At 39.1% G+C, this 14,526-nt stretch overlaps 2 protein-coding genes across 4 annotated transcripts in view; one reads left to right on the top strand and one right to left on the bottom strand.

The window, feature by feature from the left end:
* Window positions 1–219: 219 nt before the first annotated feature.
* LOC138055254 (BTB and MATH domain-containing protein 36-like) lies at window positions 220–4,028 on the bottom strand. The gene is made up of 2 exons (XM_068901259.1): window positions 3,893–4,028; window positions 220–1,214 (listed from the first exon to the last, which is right to left on the bottom strand). The coding sequence occupies exon 2, from the start codon at window positions 1,210–1,212 to the stop codon at window positions 424–426; it is 789 nt and encodes a 262-aa protein (XP_068757360.1). The 5' UTR covers window positions 1,213–1,214; window positions 3,893–4,028; the 3' UTR covers window positions 220–423.
* Window positions 4,029–8,821: 4,793 nt separating this feature from the next.
* The window catches only part of LOC138055770 (uncharacterized), a 53,539-nt gene continuing 47,834 nt past the window's right edge, over window positions 8,822–14,526 (top strand). For all 3 annotated transcript variants that reach the window (XM_068901724.1, XM_068901768.1, XM_068901673.1), the window contains exons 1-2: window positions 8,822–8,974; window positions 14,135–14,526. The exon at window positions 14,135–14,526 is cut by the window's right edge and continues 1,773 nt beyond it. In XM_068901724.1, coding sequence (XP_068757825.1) covers window positions 8,908–8,974; window positions 14,135–14,526 — 459 coding nt within the window. In that variant the 5' untranslated portion in view covers window positions 8,822–8,907. The remainder of the gene's footprint in view (window positions 8,975–14,134) is intronic.

Here is a 14,526-nt window from a genome sequence, read left to right as displayed (position 1 = left end):
GCGGTGGCTGGATTTACATACAAAAGAAAAAAGAAAGGACCAAACCTCCCGAGTACTATGACATGAACTGTATTGGGAAAACAAAATGTACAAGCGAAAAAGGTCTATTTTGCAAGTTGACTGGAAATGAACTTACCTTGCCCTGGTATTGTTTTTATCTGATTTGAACTTTTTTTGTTTCAAGAAATAAGACTTTCAACATATAAGCACAAGTAAGGCTGCATTCAATTTTCAGGTTTAATAAAACCAATATTCCACAATTCTTCTGCCACAACACTTGGGAACTTACTGTATGATGACTCCTATCATTCCTAATCAATGACATAAATTATTTAATGTTGTAATATTATTATTCTTTTCTTTTAAGTGTTCAATAATTGAATCCGGCAGTCTCCTAAGGTAAGACCCTTCTTCTTGTGGGTTCTACACTGTACGGAATGGTTCATAAATACCTCTAAGACGTTGTTGCAGTAACTGTAAAATGACATTTATTTCACTGCTCTCCACAGCTGCTTCCTCTATAAGTTTTATACAGTCACTAAGTGCACGTGGAGAGAGTCTTCCTTCAGGGTTTTTCTTGTGATACAAACTCCGTGCAATCTCTCTAAGTGCCCATTCACCTGCATCTTTGACCTCTTTTTTCACTGCATTCACCTTCTGTTCTCCAGCAAGTAGCTTGTTTTCAAGTAATTCCACCCGTCGTTCAGCTAACTGCTTTCCATTTTCTGGTGCAACCAAAGCATACTTCTCATGACGCCGCAATTCTGTGATTGAAATGTGCTTGGCAATTTCTACACACTGTTTGCACAGTTCCTCCATAGGAAATTCATTAGCCAAAACAAGAAAGTCAATTGCTTGATGGGGTGTTTTCTCTCTCTGCAACAGATACTTTTCACAGCGCTCTGTCAGCTGCTCCATTTGATATTCTCTGGCTAAGGATAACAGGTAATAGCAGTTTTCTTCATTGACTGATTTTGATGTCGGGTAAATAACAAGCAACATCTCCCTTATTTCAGCGGCTTTTTTTCCTGGAAGTGGTATTTCACTGGCTGTTTTCTCTTTGAATTCTCCACAGAACATTTTCTCAAAGACAGGTGACCACATTGATAAAGTACCCTTGTGAACATGAAACTTTTTATCCTCAACAATAAGAACAACATCGCTAAGATGCCATGGCACAGAGAAATCTGGTTCTGATCCTTTGGTCTGCATAACTAGTCAAACATAAAAAATATAATATATATATAGAGAGAGAGAGGACAACAGTGGTGAGAAGATACAAATTTTATGTTCGAATGGCAAGAACAAGGCAGGAGTGTTTTACTCACCATTTTCCTTTCTAACACCAAGCACAAATTTCATCGCAAATTCTTGCAGCTCGGCAGCAAGAATTTCTTCAATTTTCGTATTTCTTCTTCATATGCAAGGAACTCATTGAATAATTTTAAGTTGTACATGTATGAAATTTTATTCTTCTAGTTAGAAATTTCTTGTTTCTCAGAGAAGGATTGTACGTCAGCTTCAGAGAACTCCATGACTGACTGTTGTTCACAAACAACCATGCAAAGGTGGGAAATGATGTCATCAATGTCTTTCCTGTGAGGATATGGAAAATATGCCATGCTGGTCCCTGATGTAGTTTCGTATGAATTTTATGAATGGTGTATTTTCCAGTAAAACACTCCTGTCTATATAATAATTATAAATATATATATTTCACAGATGAATGTACTTCAAAGAAAACTTGCACAGACCATGATACTTGCTGTACCAATTAAGTTAATTTATATGTGCCAAAATTTCGCCAGTTTTGAGGAAGAACAATCAAATTACGTAAAATTAAGAGTCCTATGACTTAGAGGATGTAAGAGGGTCAAAGCTGATTACAAGGTGCTCTGAAATGCCTTATACTGCATTGCAACACAAATTACTGACTGAGCCACTGGCTCTAGCACTGGTTCTGGTTGCTTTATTTCCTATTTGAAAGACATAGTTGGCAGTTTTTTCCATATGCTATTTCTTGAAAATGAAGCACAAATGAGATTGAAAAAACTCTATCTTTCTAAGTAAAATTCTTAGCCTCATGCAAAATCTCAGCCAGTTATTCATTTTGAAAACAATTAAAAAAACAGCCTAAAATTCAACAGTTGATTTCTATGCCCCAGCCCTTTTACCATTGGAATTGTTACTACCAAACACATTTTGCATGCAAACATAATTATTTACAGTTGTACATGTACTTGTTGATACAGCTGTATTTCCTGCTCTAAACTTAGCTGTTTGCATCAATACATTTATACATGTAGGCCTTAATGAACAGAATGTTTAATTTACTTATTTTCTTCCACTGGAGGATAATTCTTGAGTTCCTGATACCCTGAGGTTGCACAAGTTACCACGCAGCAGGCCCCAGTTGTTCAAAGGCGGGATAACTTTATCCAGTGGATATTAATCACTGTCCAGAGTTAACAACTACTCACCGAAGTGGAGGTACATGTAGCTAGTGGTGGATTTTACAATCCGTGAAGTGGCAAGGCAAATATTCACCACTAACCACTGACATAGAGGTGAATAGTTGTTTTAGTATATACTGAAACAGTGAGATAATCGAGCACAAAGAGATGACTTTAACTCATTTCTTCCTGCAATGATTACACCATTCTTGGGGGCAAATCCTCCTGAATAGCAAAGAATATTTGGAGTTTGAGTAGCCAATTATCAGTCTCAGCCTTCAACTTAACTGTTTTAGTATAATTACACTAATATAACAATTCTATATTAACTACATGTAGATGTGCTTAGAGCGTGCATTTTCACAGCTAGTGTACGTAAATACTGAAATCTTTGCAGAGATTGAAAATGATGGATAATAACTTGTCCACTGCAGAAAGTTATCTGGCCTTTGAACAACTGGGGCCTGAGCCAAATAGATTTCTGAAAATTCCACACTTTTTAAAGTGCTACATGCAGGACCAAATAAATAATTTTTTTCTTTTTTTTATTTTAGAACTGTGTTTACTAAACAATAAGTGATCCAAGCCTTGATTTCAAAAAGACACCTGTTTATTTTAACTGGAATTTTCCTATTTAATGGTCTGCCGTTACCGATACTGACGTTAATTAAAATCTTGAGAAAGCTGGATCAAGGACAAAATAATGTCCCCATTAACCCTTTCACACCCAAACCAGCCTAAACCGGCCAGACAATTTTACTCGTCAATGGGGAACCCCTGGGAGTCAATGGTGGACTGTGAAACCTAAACAAAAATCAAAGCTCAAAATTTTGCCAGTCATATGTTTAGTAAACACACTAATTTTGAAATCTGAAGAAAAAACATGAAGCGACATATTAGCACTTTAATGCTTACCATTTTACTATCTCTAGCAATTTATTGTAGTATTTCATTTTTATTTTTTATTTCATTATTAATTTTGTGAAATACACATATCAAATTCTGCACATAATGGCAACAAAAAGACTTCTGCAAAGTGGCACTCAAAACTCCAAAAAATAAACTATAAAATCTAATATTAGGCTGAGGATGGAAAAGTTCGGTAACATATATTTTAGACGAATGTAGTAATGCGGATCGAAAGCCAACAGAATGCTTACGATTACGGGTACAACAGGATTTGATTCCTGGTTTGAGGATTATGATAGGTTACGGATTGGATCCAACAACGTTCGGTTCAGTTTTTACAATGTATACAGGACACAATTGTCCTCCAAATCATTCATGGAACTCAAATAGAAAACAATTTCACTAAGGAGAAAGCAAAGAGAGCAGGTGCCGCGAAAGACACGATCAGTGACGATGTGATAGCGAATGCAGCTGATTAAAAAATGATCAAACTACACTGGGTATGGAAAACACTATTCGCTCATACGTACCTTTTAGCTTTACACCCACTTTAAAATGGAGCTTGGCTACAAGATACAAGGCAGCTAATTAAAAAATTTCCTTTGTAGCATGTAAAGTTTTCTGGTGCATTACCTCTGTTACTACCATGGATACATCCTCGTTTCCAGGGTCTCTCAGAAAATGAGTCACGCTACAGCATGATTCGTTTGCCTATTTTTTTGTCGAAACCGAAGGCACTTAAAAATCGGACGTATACAAAACATGCACCCCATGTCCATGGACCACCCCTTATTTTGTAAAGTTACAAGCAGAGAAATCTTGGGACGAATTAAGGAGAAGCGATGCTCGCACTTATCTGGATAATGTAAGCTGGAGCCTATGACGACGATCTACATGATGTCACGGCATTTAACATCCATGAAGACTATTGTAGCTACGATCTGTACGGACTACCTTTTCCGCAAAAAATAAAAATGTAAAAACACACCCGGTTATGGCTGCTGCTCTCATTCTTAACAGAAATATAGGGCTATTGTTCGCTTATAGTTATGGGCTACTGGTTACTGAGTTAAGCAATTGTCACTTTTAGACAATGCTACATTCATTTCATTCATCGAGTCCTTCACCGGAACAAACGAGCCCAAAAAATTGGCCAGTGCGCCCAACCATCCTCACATCGCAGTGATCATGGGTTCCACCTAAATTTTTCAGCTGTCTATTAAGAGACAATTGCTGAAATTGTCCCGTTAAGTGCGAGGATCGCTTCTCTCTTTCTCTAAAAGATTTTTCTCAGGGGTGGTCCATAGACCGGGTCCATGAAGGGGTCCATGGACCGGGTCCACAGGGGTGATCCATGGACCTGGGGTCCATGTTTTGTATACGTCCCTTTAAAATCGAACAAAAGTCTACTGCATACCTGCATTTCTCTGTCACGCAACAAAAAAATAAATTCGAAACCGTTCAATGAAATTGAAAAAGGCCAAGAACTTGGATTGTTGCAGGACACAGATTTGTAAACCACCCCGCCAATTATCAGGTCTGTGTAGTACATTGTTTCTGAGTTATTTGTCGAAGCGTTGCACGCAACTTTATAGAGTTTTGTGTGGAGATGCCATGTTGGTGGATGAAAGTGGTCCACCAATTCACCTTTATCACTCGGCGGCCATTTTGGAGTCCGTGGGGAATAAAGGCTTTGTCTTTGGATTGCCCGTTCCCGTCTAGCCTCACACTGAATGAGAGGTTAGACGGGCAAAATCTTTTGCTTGGACCAGGGCGCTGGTTTGGACATCGAGTAATATGGGTCTATAAGGAGGCCGGCAATCAACGAAAACATTTGGAGGTCACAGTGAAAGAGCTTACTGTTCGCTCATTAAATAAAATACGTGTATGAACAAATCTCCTAATGTACTTGAAACGTTTAAACTTCTGAGATTCATAGGGGTAGACATTTTTAGTTCTATGGGAATAGATTCCAGATTTTTGATGCTGCAAAGAAGAAGTAGTAGCACCATAATTATTACTTATACTTGGTCTATAGATATTAAAATTAGTCTCAAATCTGGTATTAAAGCTATGGATCTCAGAGGCTAGTGTAAGAGTTCCCGAAAATATTGCTGGGATGTTTGTGGGGTCACTTTTAATTTAATGAATAAAAAAGCTCAAAGAATCTGACCCACCCACCTTACATTGCGTGCCTTTGTTGTTGTTGTTGTTGTTGTCCGGGAATTTGTAGCATCTACTTCCATAAATGGCCAAGTATCGCTCGAGAAAATTTTGAACAAAATTAAGTCAGGGAAATAACGAATGTTTTGAAGATCCTCGGGGGAGAATATTCTGTGAAATTAAATGGATTTCGATCAGAAAACTGCAGACTACCTTGCTATTTCGAGCGCTTCACAATGAAGCATGGAGATGCGTTTGTAGTAAATGCAAGAGGGAAAGACAGTTTACATGCGTGGTACCTGTGTGGTACGTTTGAAACGATGTCGCGCCACTGCCGTGTAGCACGACAAGCTCTGTCGTGCCACACGGCCGGCAGTAGCGCGACTTGGTTGCAAACGTTGTCCTACTACCGTGCCGAGATATGCATTTGAAGGGGGGCAGGGGGGATGCTCGTCGGAAATTTTGAATTAAACTCCTAAAGGCCTACTGTTAAAGGAGACCAATCTGGGCTTCTCCCAGGATTTTTTGACCCGTAAAAGAGACCATATTCTCCTTTGCGTGAAACCCTAAACGAGACTCTTACGGCTACATATGGCTTACATAATTATGATGGCGTTTTCCCCAGAACACCCCTTATTTGGACAACCCCTGGTCTATTTTCATTGTTTTCATAGTTCGACCGAAACAATTTCGACTTCTGAAACCAAGTCCTGCTAAGGTCTTGTCAGAGTCGTGCGAACTTAGCACGACACTAGCACGACGTTTGAAACAGGCCTAATTCCTTGTACAGAAGGGAGCGTCCGCACAAATCAAGAGGCAGTTTTGTAGAGGGCTGGGTTCAAGGTTGTCTATCGCAGAATGGGCCTTTAAGCTGATTGTATAAAATTTCTTGAATATAAAATTACTGTTTTCTTATATGGGAGTACACCCTAATGAAATAAGTGATTAGATTGCAATGTGAAGTGCTAGTTTGGTACCCAATATGAACCATGTGAGCGTTAGCCCTACTAATGGTAATGGGCCCACACAAGGACAGAGGGTGGAATTGAACCCATGACCTTCCAGTTAGATCACCGCTGCTCTGCCGACTGAGTTACAAGGTTAGAAGGGAGCAGGCCGTGGGAACTGAAGATGTTAAAGTCACGGCAATGAACATGTACAAGTACAAGGAAGGGTTACGTTTTTACAAACGTTGGCCGTGTAGCACTTATATTTCAACAGACTTAACTGATTAGAGTCTAATATGAAGTCAGCTTGTCTCGTACCCCATATAAACCATGTGAGCGTTAGCCCCACTAATGGAAATGGGCCCACAAAAGGACAGAGAAAAATTCTGACCAGGGTGGGCATTGAACTCACGACTTTCAGGTTAGATCACCGCTACTCTACCGACTAATGTTAGGGTTAGGTTTACTGAAATAAGGTCAGTTAACCTCTTTTATCAGTAATACTTATCTTCGTTGAAAACCCAACTTGCTCTTTCATACTGTTTACTTACTTAAACTTTGAAATTCGTAAGCATATTCAAGAGAGGATAAGGTAAGCGAACAAATCCCCATGTCCAATATGTTTTTAGTTGCGCAAAGTTATTTTAAGTTCTCTTTTCCTCGCTGCATGAGCATATTTAAAATTTTATTACGTCATTACAATCAGGTGCCTCTAAAAATAGCTGCGTAGCTAAAATTAGAGTTTTAAAATAACCATCAGAAGAGGCTCATGCATATGTATGGTAATCCACAGGCTCCTCAAGCTGAAAATACGTGGTGTATGCGACAGTTTGTGTATATAGAGAATTGTATGGGAAAATCACCGATCGTAAAAAAATTGTTTAAATAACTATCTCATTTGAAATAAAGTTTTCCTACCTCAAATGTGTGACGAACTTGTCTCTTTTGCCAAGTTTCGAGCCATTCTGAAGCCGTTTAGTGAAGTCATCCGGAAGGCCGTTACTGAAATAATAGGAAGGCCGACCACTCCATCCATCGCAGGCCAGACCTCACTCCACAAATCGTTTTCTCCTCAACAGGAAAAGTCCCGAATCGCAATAAAAACAACAGTTCCATAAAGCCCAATAAATTTCACTCCAAATACGTGTGTTTCGGCGGCCGAAAGACTCGTAAAGAACGAAAACTTTGCCTGAAAATTCACCTCTTCGGCTTTCCTCAGAGGCTTGTGACCGGGCAGTCAACAACAGAAACTCGCAAGGTGGTTTCACCCTCAACTCTGATTGGTCCATTTGAATTTGACCGCGCGCTGGCAACACGACCGTTGTTGACTTGTGACCGGGCAGTCAATAACGGTCGTGTTGCCAGCGCGTGGGTAATCCGTTCTCTTACCTCATCCTCTCTTGGCATATTTGATTAATGCGTCTGCTTCGATTTTTGGGAAGAGAAATACCAAGCCTTCCACATCAAGACAGCGATGCAGCATTGTGTTGTATCATTACCAATGCTGGCATGACTTGTGCGAAAACGAATGGCTGCAGAAAGATGTAGCGGGCAAGCGGTTACAATTACCATTGTATGCGTTGCTATTGTTTCAGATCTTATTATTCGATATTGATATCTGAAGTACAACAACAAGAACAAAATAATAAAAGATTTTGTGGGAACGGCGAAACATTCTGGTTGAATTAATGCTAAATTTAACTGGATGATTCTTGATTCGGTTTGCTTTCAGAGTTGAAAATCTTGGTGCAACAGTTCAACGGAATAATCTGAGAGCAGTCACAGGCACAAATATACCATATAAAGCAATGAATTGCTTCACACTTTCTTTTGAAACCCATTCAGAACGTTTCCGTGGAAACTAGAGTGTCAATTTATCGAACAACAAACAGCCACCACTAAACAAACGGAAACTCATTGCGTAACATTGTCCAATAAAACGCTTGGTTTTGATTTAAAGGACAATTTTTCCTCCCAGATAATAAGGTTGATTTCAACGGCCATTGGTTTAAATGCTTTGTTTTCTGATAAATTAGTTCTAAAAACAGCACGAAAACTACCCTCTCTGTAAGACTTTGGATACAGTCAGTTCGTATTAGTGTAGTCTATGTGTTAGTTGTGATACCATCGGTAACAAAGCTATTAACCCTCTTTCGCTCAGTTTGATAAAGCTGTTTCTGTGTAAACATGTTTGGCAGAAATTTGGAATGAATTGGTGACTGTTTCGATGGTAACGGTCACCTGTTATCACCTGTAAGTTGCGGTTGCCAATGGAGTTTCCATCAATCAAACAGAAAACCATAATTAAATGCCTTCATTGAAAACCGCTGTGCCAGTTGACCAGTGAGCTTCCCTATTTAGAGGATCGGAACATAAATGTCTTGTAAACCCAGAAGAATGTTGTCCCATTGTTGTCAAACCACCAAACTCTAGTAATGCGAGATTCACAGCTCTATATATGTTACTGTTTGGGTCTGCTCGTTTTATATCTTCGAAATCGAGGTAAGAATAATTCTCAGTGTTGTATCCTGTTGTAATTTATATTAACATAAGCCCGTGCACGGGTCTTAAAAGCAAGGACATATCTTCAGTACGATAAAACAATGATCGAAGTTGAATAAATTTGGGTTTAATCGATTGTTGTGTGATGTTCAGACAACATCGATGATGGAACTTTTGGCCTATTTATAGAAGACATCGGAGCGAGCTTCGGCCGATATCGTTATATTTCATCGAAAAGAAGTTCCAGGGAAACGCACTGAATTGTATTGATGAATAATACTGCCAAAATATTGTTGCACCATCTCCAATTAAAGATATTTATGAGCTGTTTTTCTGATGTTACTCGGTTCGTCTATAAAATAATTTTTTTACACATTTAGTGACTGAATTCCAAATTATAACATATATGCATCGCTAGTTTCGCAAATATATTTGTAAGGATCCGATCCATAAGGTATGAGAGATCCTTTGCTTAGAGCTTCCGTGCTTTTCACGAGCTTTCCGTTTCGAGTTCAAAGTCTCACAATTTGGAAACTCTGTCACACCGTAAATATGCAGCGAGGCAGTCATTTCAGAATTCATTATTTTATCCTTTGATCACTGTCAGGCTATGCTAATTTTTTCAGTCCTTTGATGGTTTCATTTAATAACAGAATTTATTTTAAGTTGGAGATTTGTTCATTTATTAAAGACATTTTTTTAAAATTACTTTTCTACTGGAGCTAGCCATAGAAACTCCTTTAAACTCGTGTAGCTCAATTCAAATCTAGCTTGTTCCTTATTTATGGAGATCTACCTTGAAAAGTAGTGTAATTTTGGACGTTAAAGTAAAAGAAATTTGCATCCTGACACAACCATGTAGGGTTTCGGATTAATTCCACAAATTTGTATTCAGTTCATTTAGCTTCGTGCACAATACTTTGAATAAGTGGATTTTCAAGCTATTGGCGTGAGAAAGAGAGAGAAAGGTAGTAAACTCTAAAGAAACCGATGATGGAAGATGTGGTGGTGCCAGTTCAAACATTCCATATTTGTTGTAGAATACATTTCTTTTTTTTTTATTCAGTTGACAATTAAACTCATTTAGGAGGTCGACGGACAGAATTCAAAAATGTTCTACGAGACAGGTGAAAACATTGAAGTGTTTTTAAACCACAGAGGAGAAGTTTGTTTCGGCATTTTTTTCTGTCTCACTTTCTTTTTCATAATATGGAATATATATATTATAAAAATATCGAGGCTGAAATTTGCGAAATTTCAAGAATATTTTAAGCATAAACCTGAGGCTGAAATTGTGAAAAGAATATAATTTCGTGCGTTGAAAATCTGTAAATACAATACAATGATATGTTTTACTTAACTGTATAAAATTATTCCTTGCTCTAAACGGCAAAACTAGCCAACAAACGAAACACTCTTTACTAGCGAAAGCCAAATGTTCAATGATGGGCGGTACATGTGATGTATTTGTGCAGTACAAAATATGTACAATGCAAAAAACATGAACAAAATTACCGCAAAATTTTCGCCATAGAGATCTGGACACCTAACACTTGAGGGTTCCCAATAGGGTTTTCGGGATCCGGGATCTGGCCTTTTTGGAGAGCGGGATTCGAGGTTCTAAACAAATATGGGAGCGGGATTCGGGATTCCGTTTTTGTACGGGACGCGGGATTTAGCGTTATTACGAAGTGGGATCCGGGAAATCGTCACTTAAAAGCCCCGAGATCCGGGATTTTCTGCAATGAAATTTTTAAAATAAGCTCAACTTTCGCCGTCGTCAACGACGGAAACAACCGGAAATTTAAGCTGAGCATTCTCCACCACGCTAGCACGTACCTTTTGTGACCCCTATGGCGTGATCTTTGGCCTTAATTAGATCCAGTTACACAAAGGCCTCGCGACCTTCGTTACCTGTAACCACATCACGTTTTTTACAAAAAGTGTCTCGTTTATGCTGTAGTGCATAGTCTAGAATTATACTCTGTGGTTTTCGAAAATGTCCTACAGCACCGACATCGCTGTTCGCGACGCACATGATATTATTGGTTGTACGGCTCTTTTTTGTGAGAAGGGAAAAAGCGGAAATTCTTTCTTGCGGAAAGAGAAATTTCGGGCACAACTTCCGCGGAGTGTCAACTTCCTTCACGGAACGGTTTCCCGAATCGGAAGATTTATGAGGTGCAATAACAGAATTATATCCTAAGCCATTGTTGTTTTACTGAAAAGTCTGAAAACACGAAAGGCTGAAAACACTTAAAGTTATTATTTTAATGACTAGAGAGTTTAAGCTTCATTTATACGGCAAGCGTGAAACGGGAGTGATCACCACGTGCCCATTTTCCGCCTGTTTCTCTCAGTGTTTGCCATTTTTGGCTTGACGGGAAGTGTTTTTATGCTAATTCGGAATGACCGTATACATCAGCACTCATATCACGGGCAATCATCACCGTTTCATAAAACATGATGTTTAACCTCTCTACTGCTTAATTAAATCTAAACAGAAACCCAAAAGGGTTGAAACGTGTAACGGCCCCTTGTGTGCTGGGAAACAAGCTTCTGAACCATATTTGGAACAACAAGAGCGAGGGGTTTCCAAATATGGTAGTTAGCACTGAAACATTCAACCAATCAGTTCGCACTGAATATTCGGAAGCTGTGAACGCGCGTTACACGTTTCAACACTTATGGGTTTCTGATCTAAACTTACAACCGAGTTTAACAAATTGAAAGCAAATAGACCATTTTCGAATTCCCATGGCTGGACTAGATCTAGCATGAAATGGAGGCTTGTGCGGGCAAATTAATTTCTGTGTGAAAAGATTTGCCCGCACTAGCCACCATTTTATGCTAGATCCAGTCCAGCCGTGAGAATTCGAAAATAGTCTATTGACCAGATTCAGTTCGACTAATAATGGACAATCATGCATCATTTCGGTTTCAAAACTGCGGATGCGGATGCTACAATTTAGATCAATTGGATCATGAACATTGGTGGAAAAGACTAACAATGCATATTCTAAATCAACTATAGTTTCATCGTAAATCCTCTTGTTTGTCGGGCATTTTAACTTGATCAAAATCAATAAACAATTGTTCATAGCAGTTTGTTTATTGTTTTTGAACAACTGTAGTTGAATTGACTTTGGACGTCATGCTCTGACGTCATGACCGGGGTCGGGATTGGCCGATAAAAGCGTTCAGGAGTTCGGGATGAAGGGAAAATTTTGGTCGGGATAGCGGGATTGAAGAACCCTATTTGGGACCCTCATACATCCTCAAACGGAAATGTCACAAGCTATAATTTAGAATATTACAAGAAAATTTTCAGGCTAAAATCGGAAGAAAAATAGGAATATTCAGCTGGGCCGAAAATACTCTTCGGAGGCAGTGTGGCCCAGTGGTTTGGGCGCTTGCCTTGAGTTCCAGGGATCCGGTTTCAAGACCCGCTCTGACCACTGGTTGAATTTGTTCCTGGTAGTCCCTGGTTCAACTTCCCAGCTACACTTGTAAATAGCCGACTTGTTTGCCTCCGGCCAGTTGGGATTCTTAACAGTTGTTGTTGTTACGTTCTGTCGTTTCGTTAGTTGTGTTTCATTGGCCCTCAAAAACCCCTGTGGGGAGTGGTCAATTAAGAATGTATGTAAAAGAAAGAGTGTATATCATTCTGGGTTGCAATTAATTCAGTTTTTAGAATTTCATTTCCCATTTACATTAGGACTCATCTTAACTTGGTGGGTATTAGTTACGTTTGAAAGGAAGATTTATCTTCAGTCAAGAATCGATATGATTTGCTAGTACTTCCCCCGCGTTAGTAGCTAAACAAACCACCGAAGCAAAGTGAAGATCGCGAGGAAAACTAGGAACTGTTCAAATAACTTTAGTTTAAATACTTATTCAGTATAATAGCAATGGATCCAAAAAACAAACGCAAGACATTTTCTCCCTTATTGGCTTATCTCTTGCCATTTTTTTTCTACACCTACCATTCAGTTGAGAAAATTTATCATAGTGGAAAAGCGCCCAAAGCGTTTTCTAGCGCGTTTATTTTTTTCGGTGAAAAAAAAAGAAATAACACGAGCTGCTCGCTGCAAGGGTATCCAACGTTAACTTGAGATTCAGCAATACTTTAAAAACGACGTGGAAACGTTAGTTAAATTCTAAACTTGAAAACGTTTCGCCTTCCCGGCCTCTTCAGTTCTTAATATTGTTTAGGTTTCCGGATTTGTACCTGTATTTGCATAAGATCTACATGGTCTCCCATGGGAGGCAGAACGTTAATTGTAGATGTTTGAATGTCAATTAATCCTTTTCAATTCTTGCGTGTGGTAAATACACGGTATTCCATTCTTCTTTCGCGTTCATACTCTTTCTTTCTGGGATCTTTCTGATATGTATTGCTTCTTTTATTTGTCTCATTGAGTCTCGGTGAAAAGTTCTCACGACGTTCATTGTGAATTGCTGGATATGGCCATTGTGCTCTTTTAGACAATGACTCCATAAAGGCGAGTTCTGTTCTTTCTCGTGTAATAACTTCATGTGTTCTTTTCCTCTCGTGTAGGCGTTGCGGGCTGTTTCTCCACAGTATTTGGTGTATTTAGTAATGTTGTTTCTCGAACAATCACCTTTCCCTCTTGATGTGCACACGAAACAGTCTTCACGTCTACAGTTTCTCTCTTTCATGGGATTGGATCTTTGTAGAATGGACGTGATCGAAATTCCATTCTTCTCAACCACCTTTATCCTAAGTGTCGATTTATTGATCTCTTGCTGTATCGTTTTCTTTAGCTCTTCATTGGGTGTGGCAGGGATGAACAGTACTGAATCGTAGTTTCCTTTCCCATACCACTCTTGTGCCTTTGAAGAGGCCGGGAAGGCAAAACGTTTTCAAGTTTAGAATTTAACTAATTAATAACACGCTCGAGACGTGGAAACGACCATGTTCAAAGTACATAGGTACTTTTAACAGAAAATGAAGAGACTAACAGGTAGAGTGGAGGGCTGAAAGTGATCTTTAGATGTCCCAAAACTGGCAGGAAAAAATCACAGTGTGGGAAAGAGATAACGTTTTGCACAAGCACTGAATTTCATCGCCTGTATCAAATTAACTTAGTGAATGAAACAACTGAGTGATTCGATGTACAATTTCTTTCATTTCAGATGAAACACATTCATGTTTCACATTTGGTGGGGGGTCGATGGATTTGGAACCCCTGACAATCACTCTTGAGCTAGAGTATGGCAATGCCGCCGGCAGTTCCACATTTTTTAGAGAGGTTGGCGACCATGGAAAGAAATGTAAAGCCTCGAATATCAAGAGACGAGGAAAGTCATCATCAAGAGGATTTCCAAATATCTTGAAGCCATTGAACGAAGGCAAGAGATCCCTAAAATATGAAAGGCACAATTCAAAATTGGAGAGCGTTGCTTGGAGGGCACTGACATCGCATTTTCGTTTTGAACGGCGACAATTTTTCTTTACATTGGCCCCAACGAAAGCATTTGCTAATCTGGCTGTTAATTCAGCAAAAAATTTGGCAACTTTCCTTGTG

The sequence above is a fragment of the Montipora capricornis genome, chromosome 1 (genome assembly GCF_036669925.1).
Source record: "Montipora capricornis isolate CH-2021 chromosome 1, ASM3666992v2, whole genome shotgun sequence".
Classification (NCBI taxonomy): domain Eukaryota; kingdom Metazoa; phylum Cnidaria; class Anthozoa; order Scleractinia; family Acroporidae; genus Montipora; species Montipora capricornis.
This window is presented reverse-complemented; position numbering and strand designations above follow the sequence as displayed.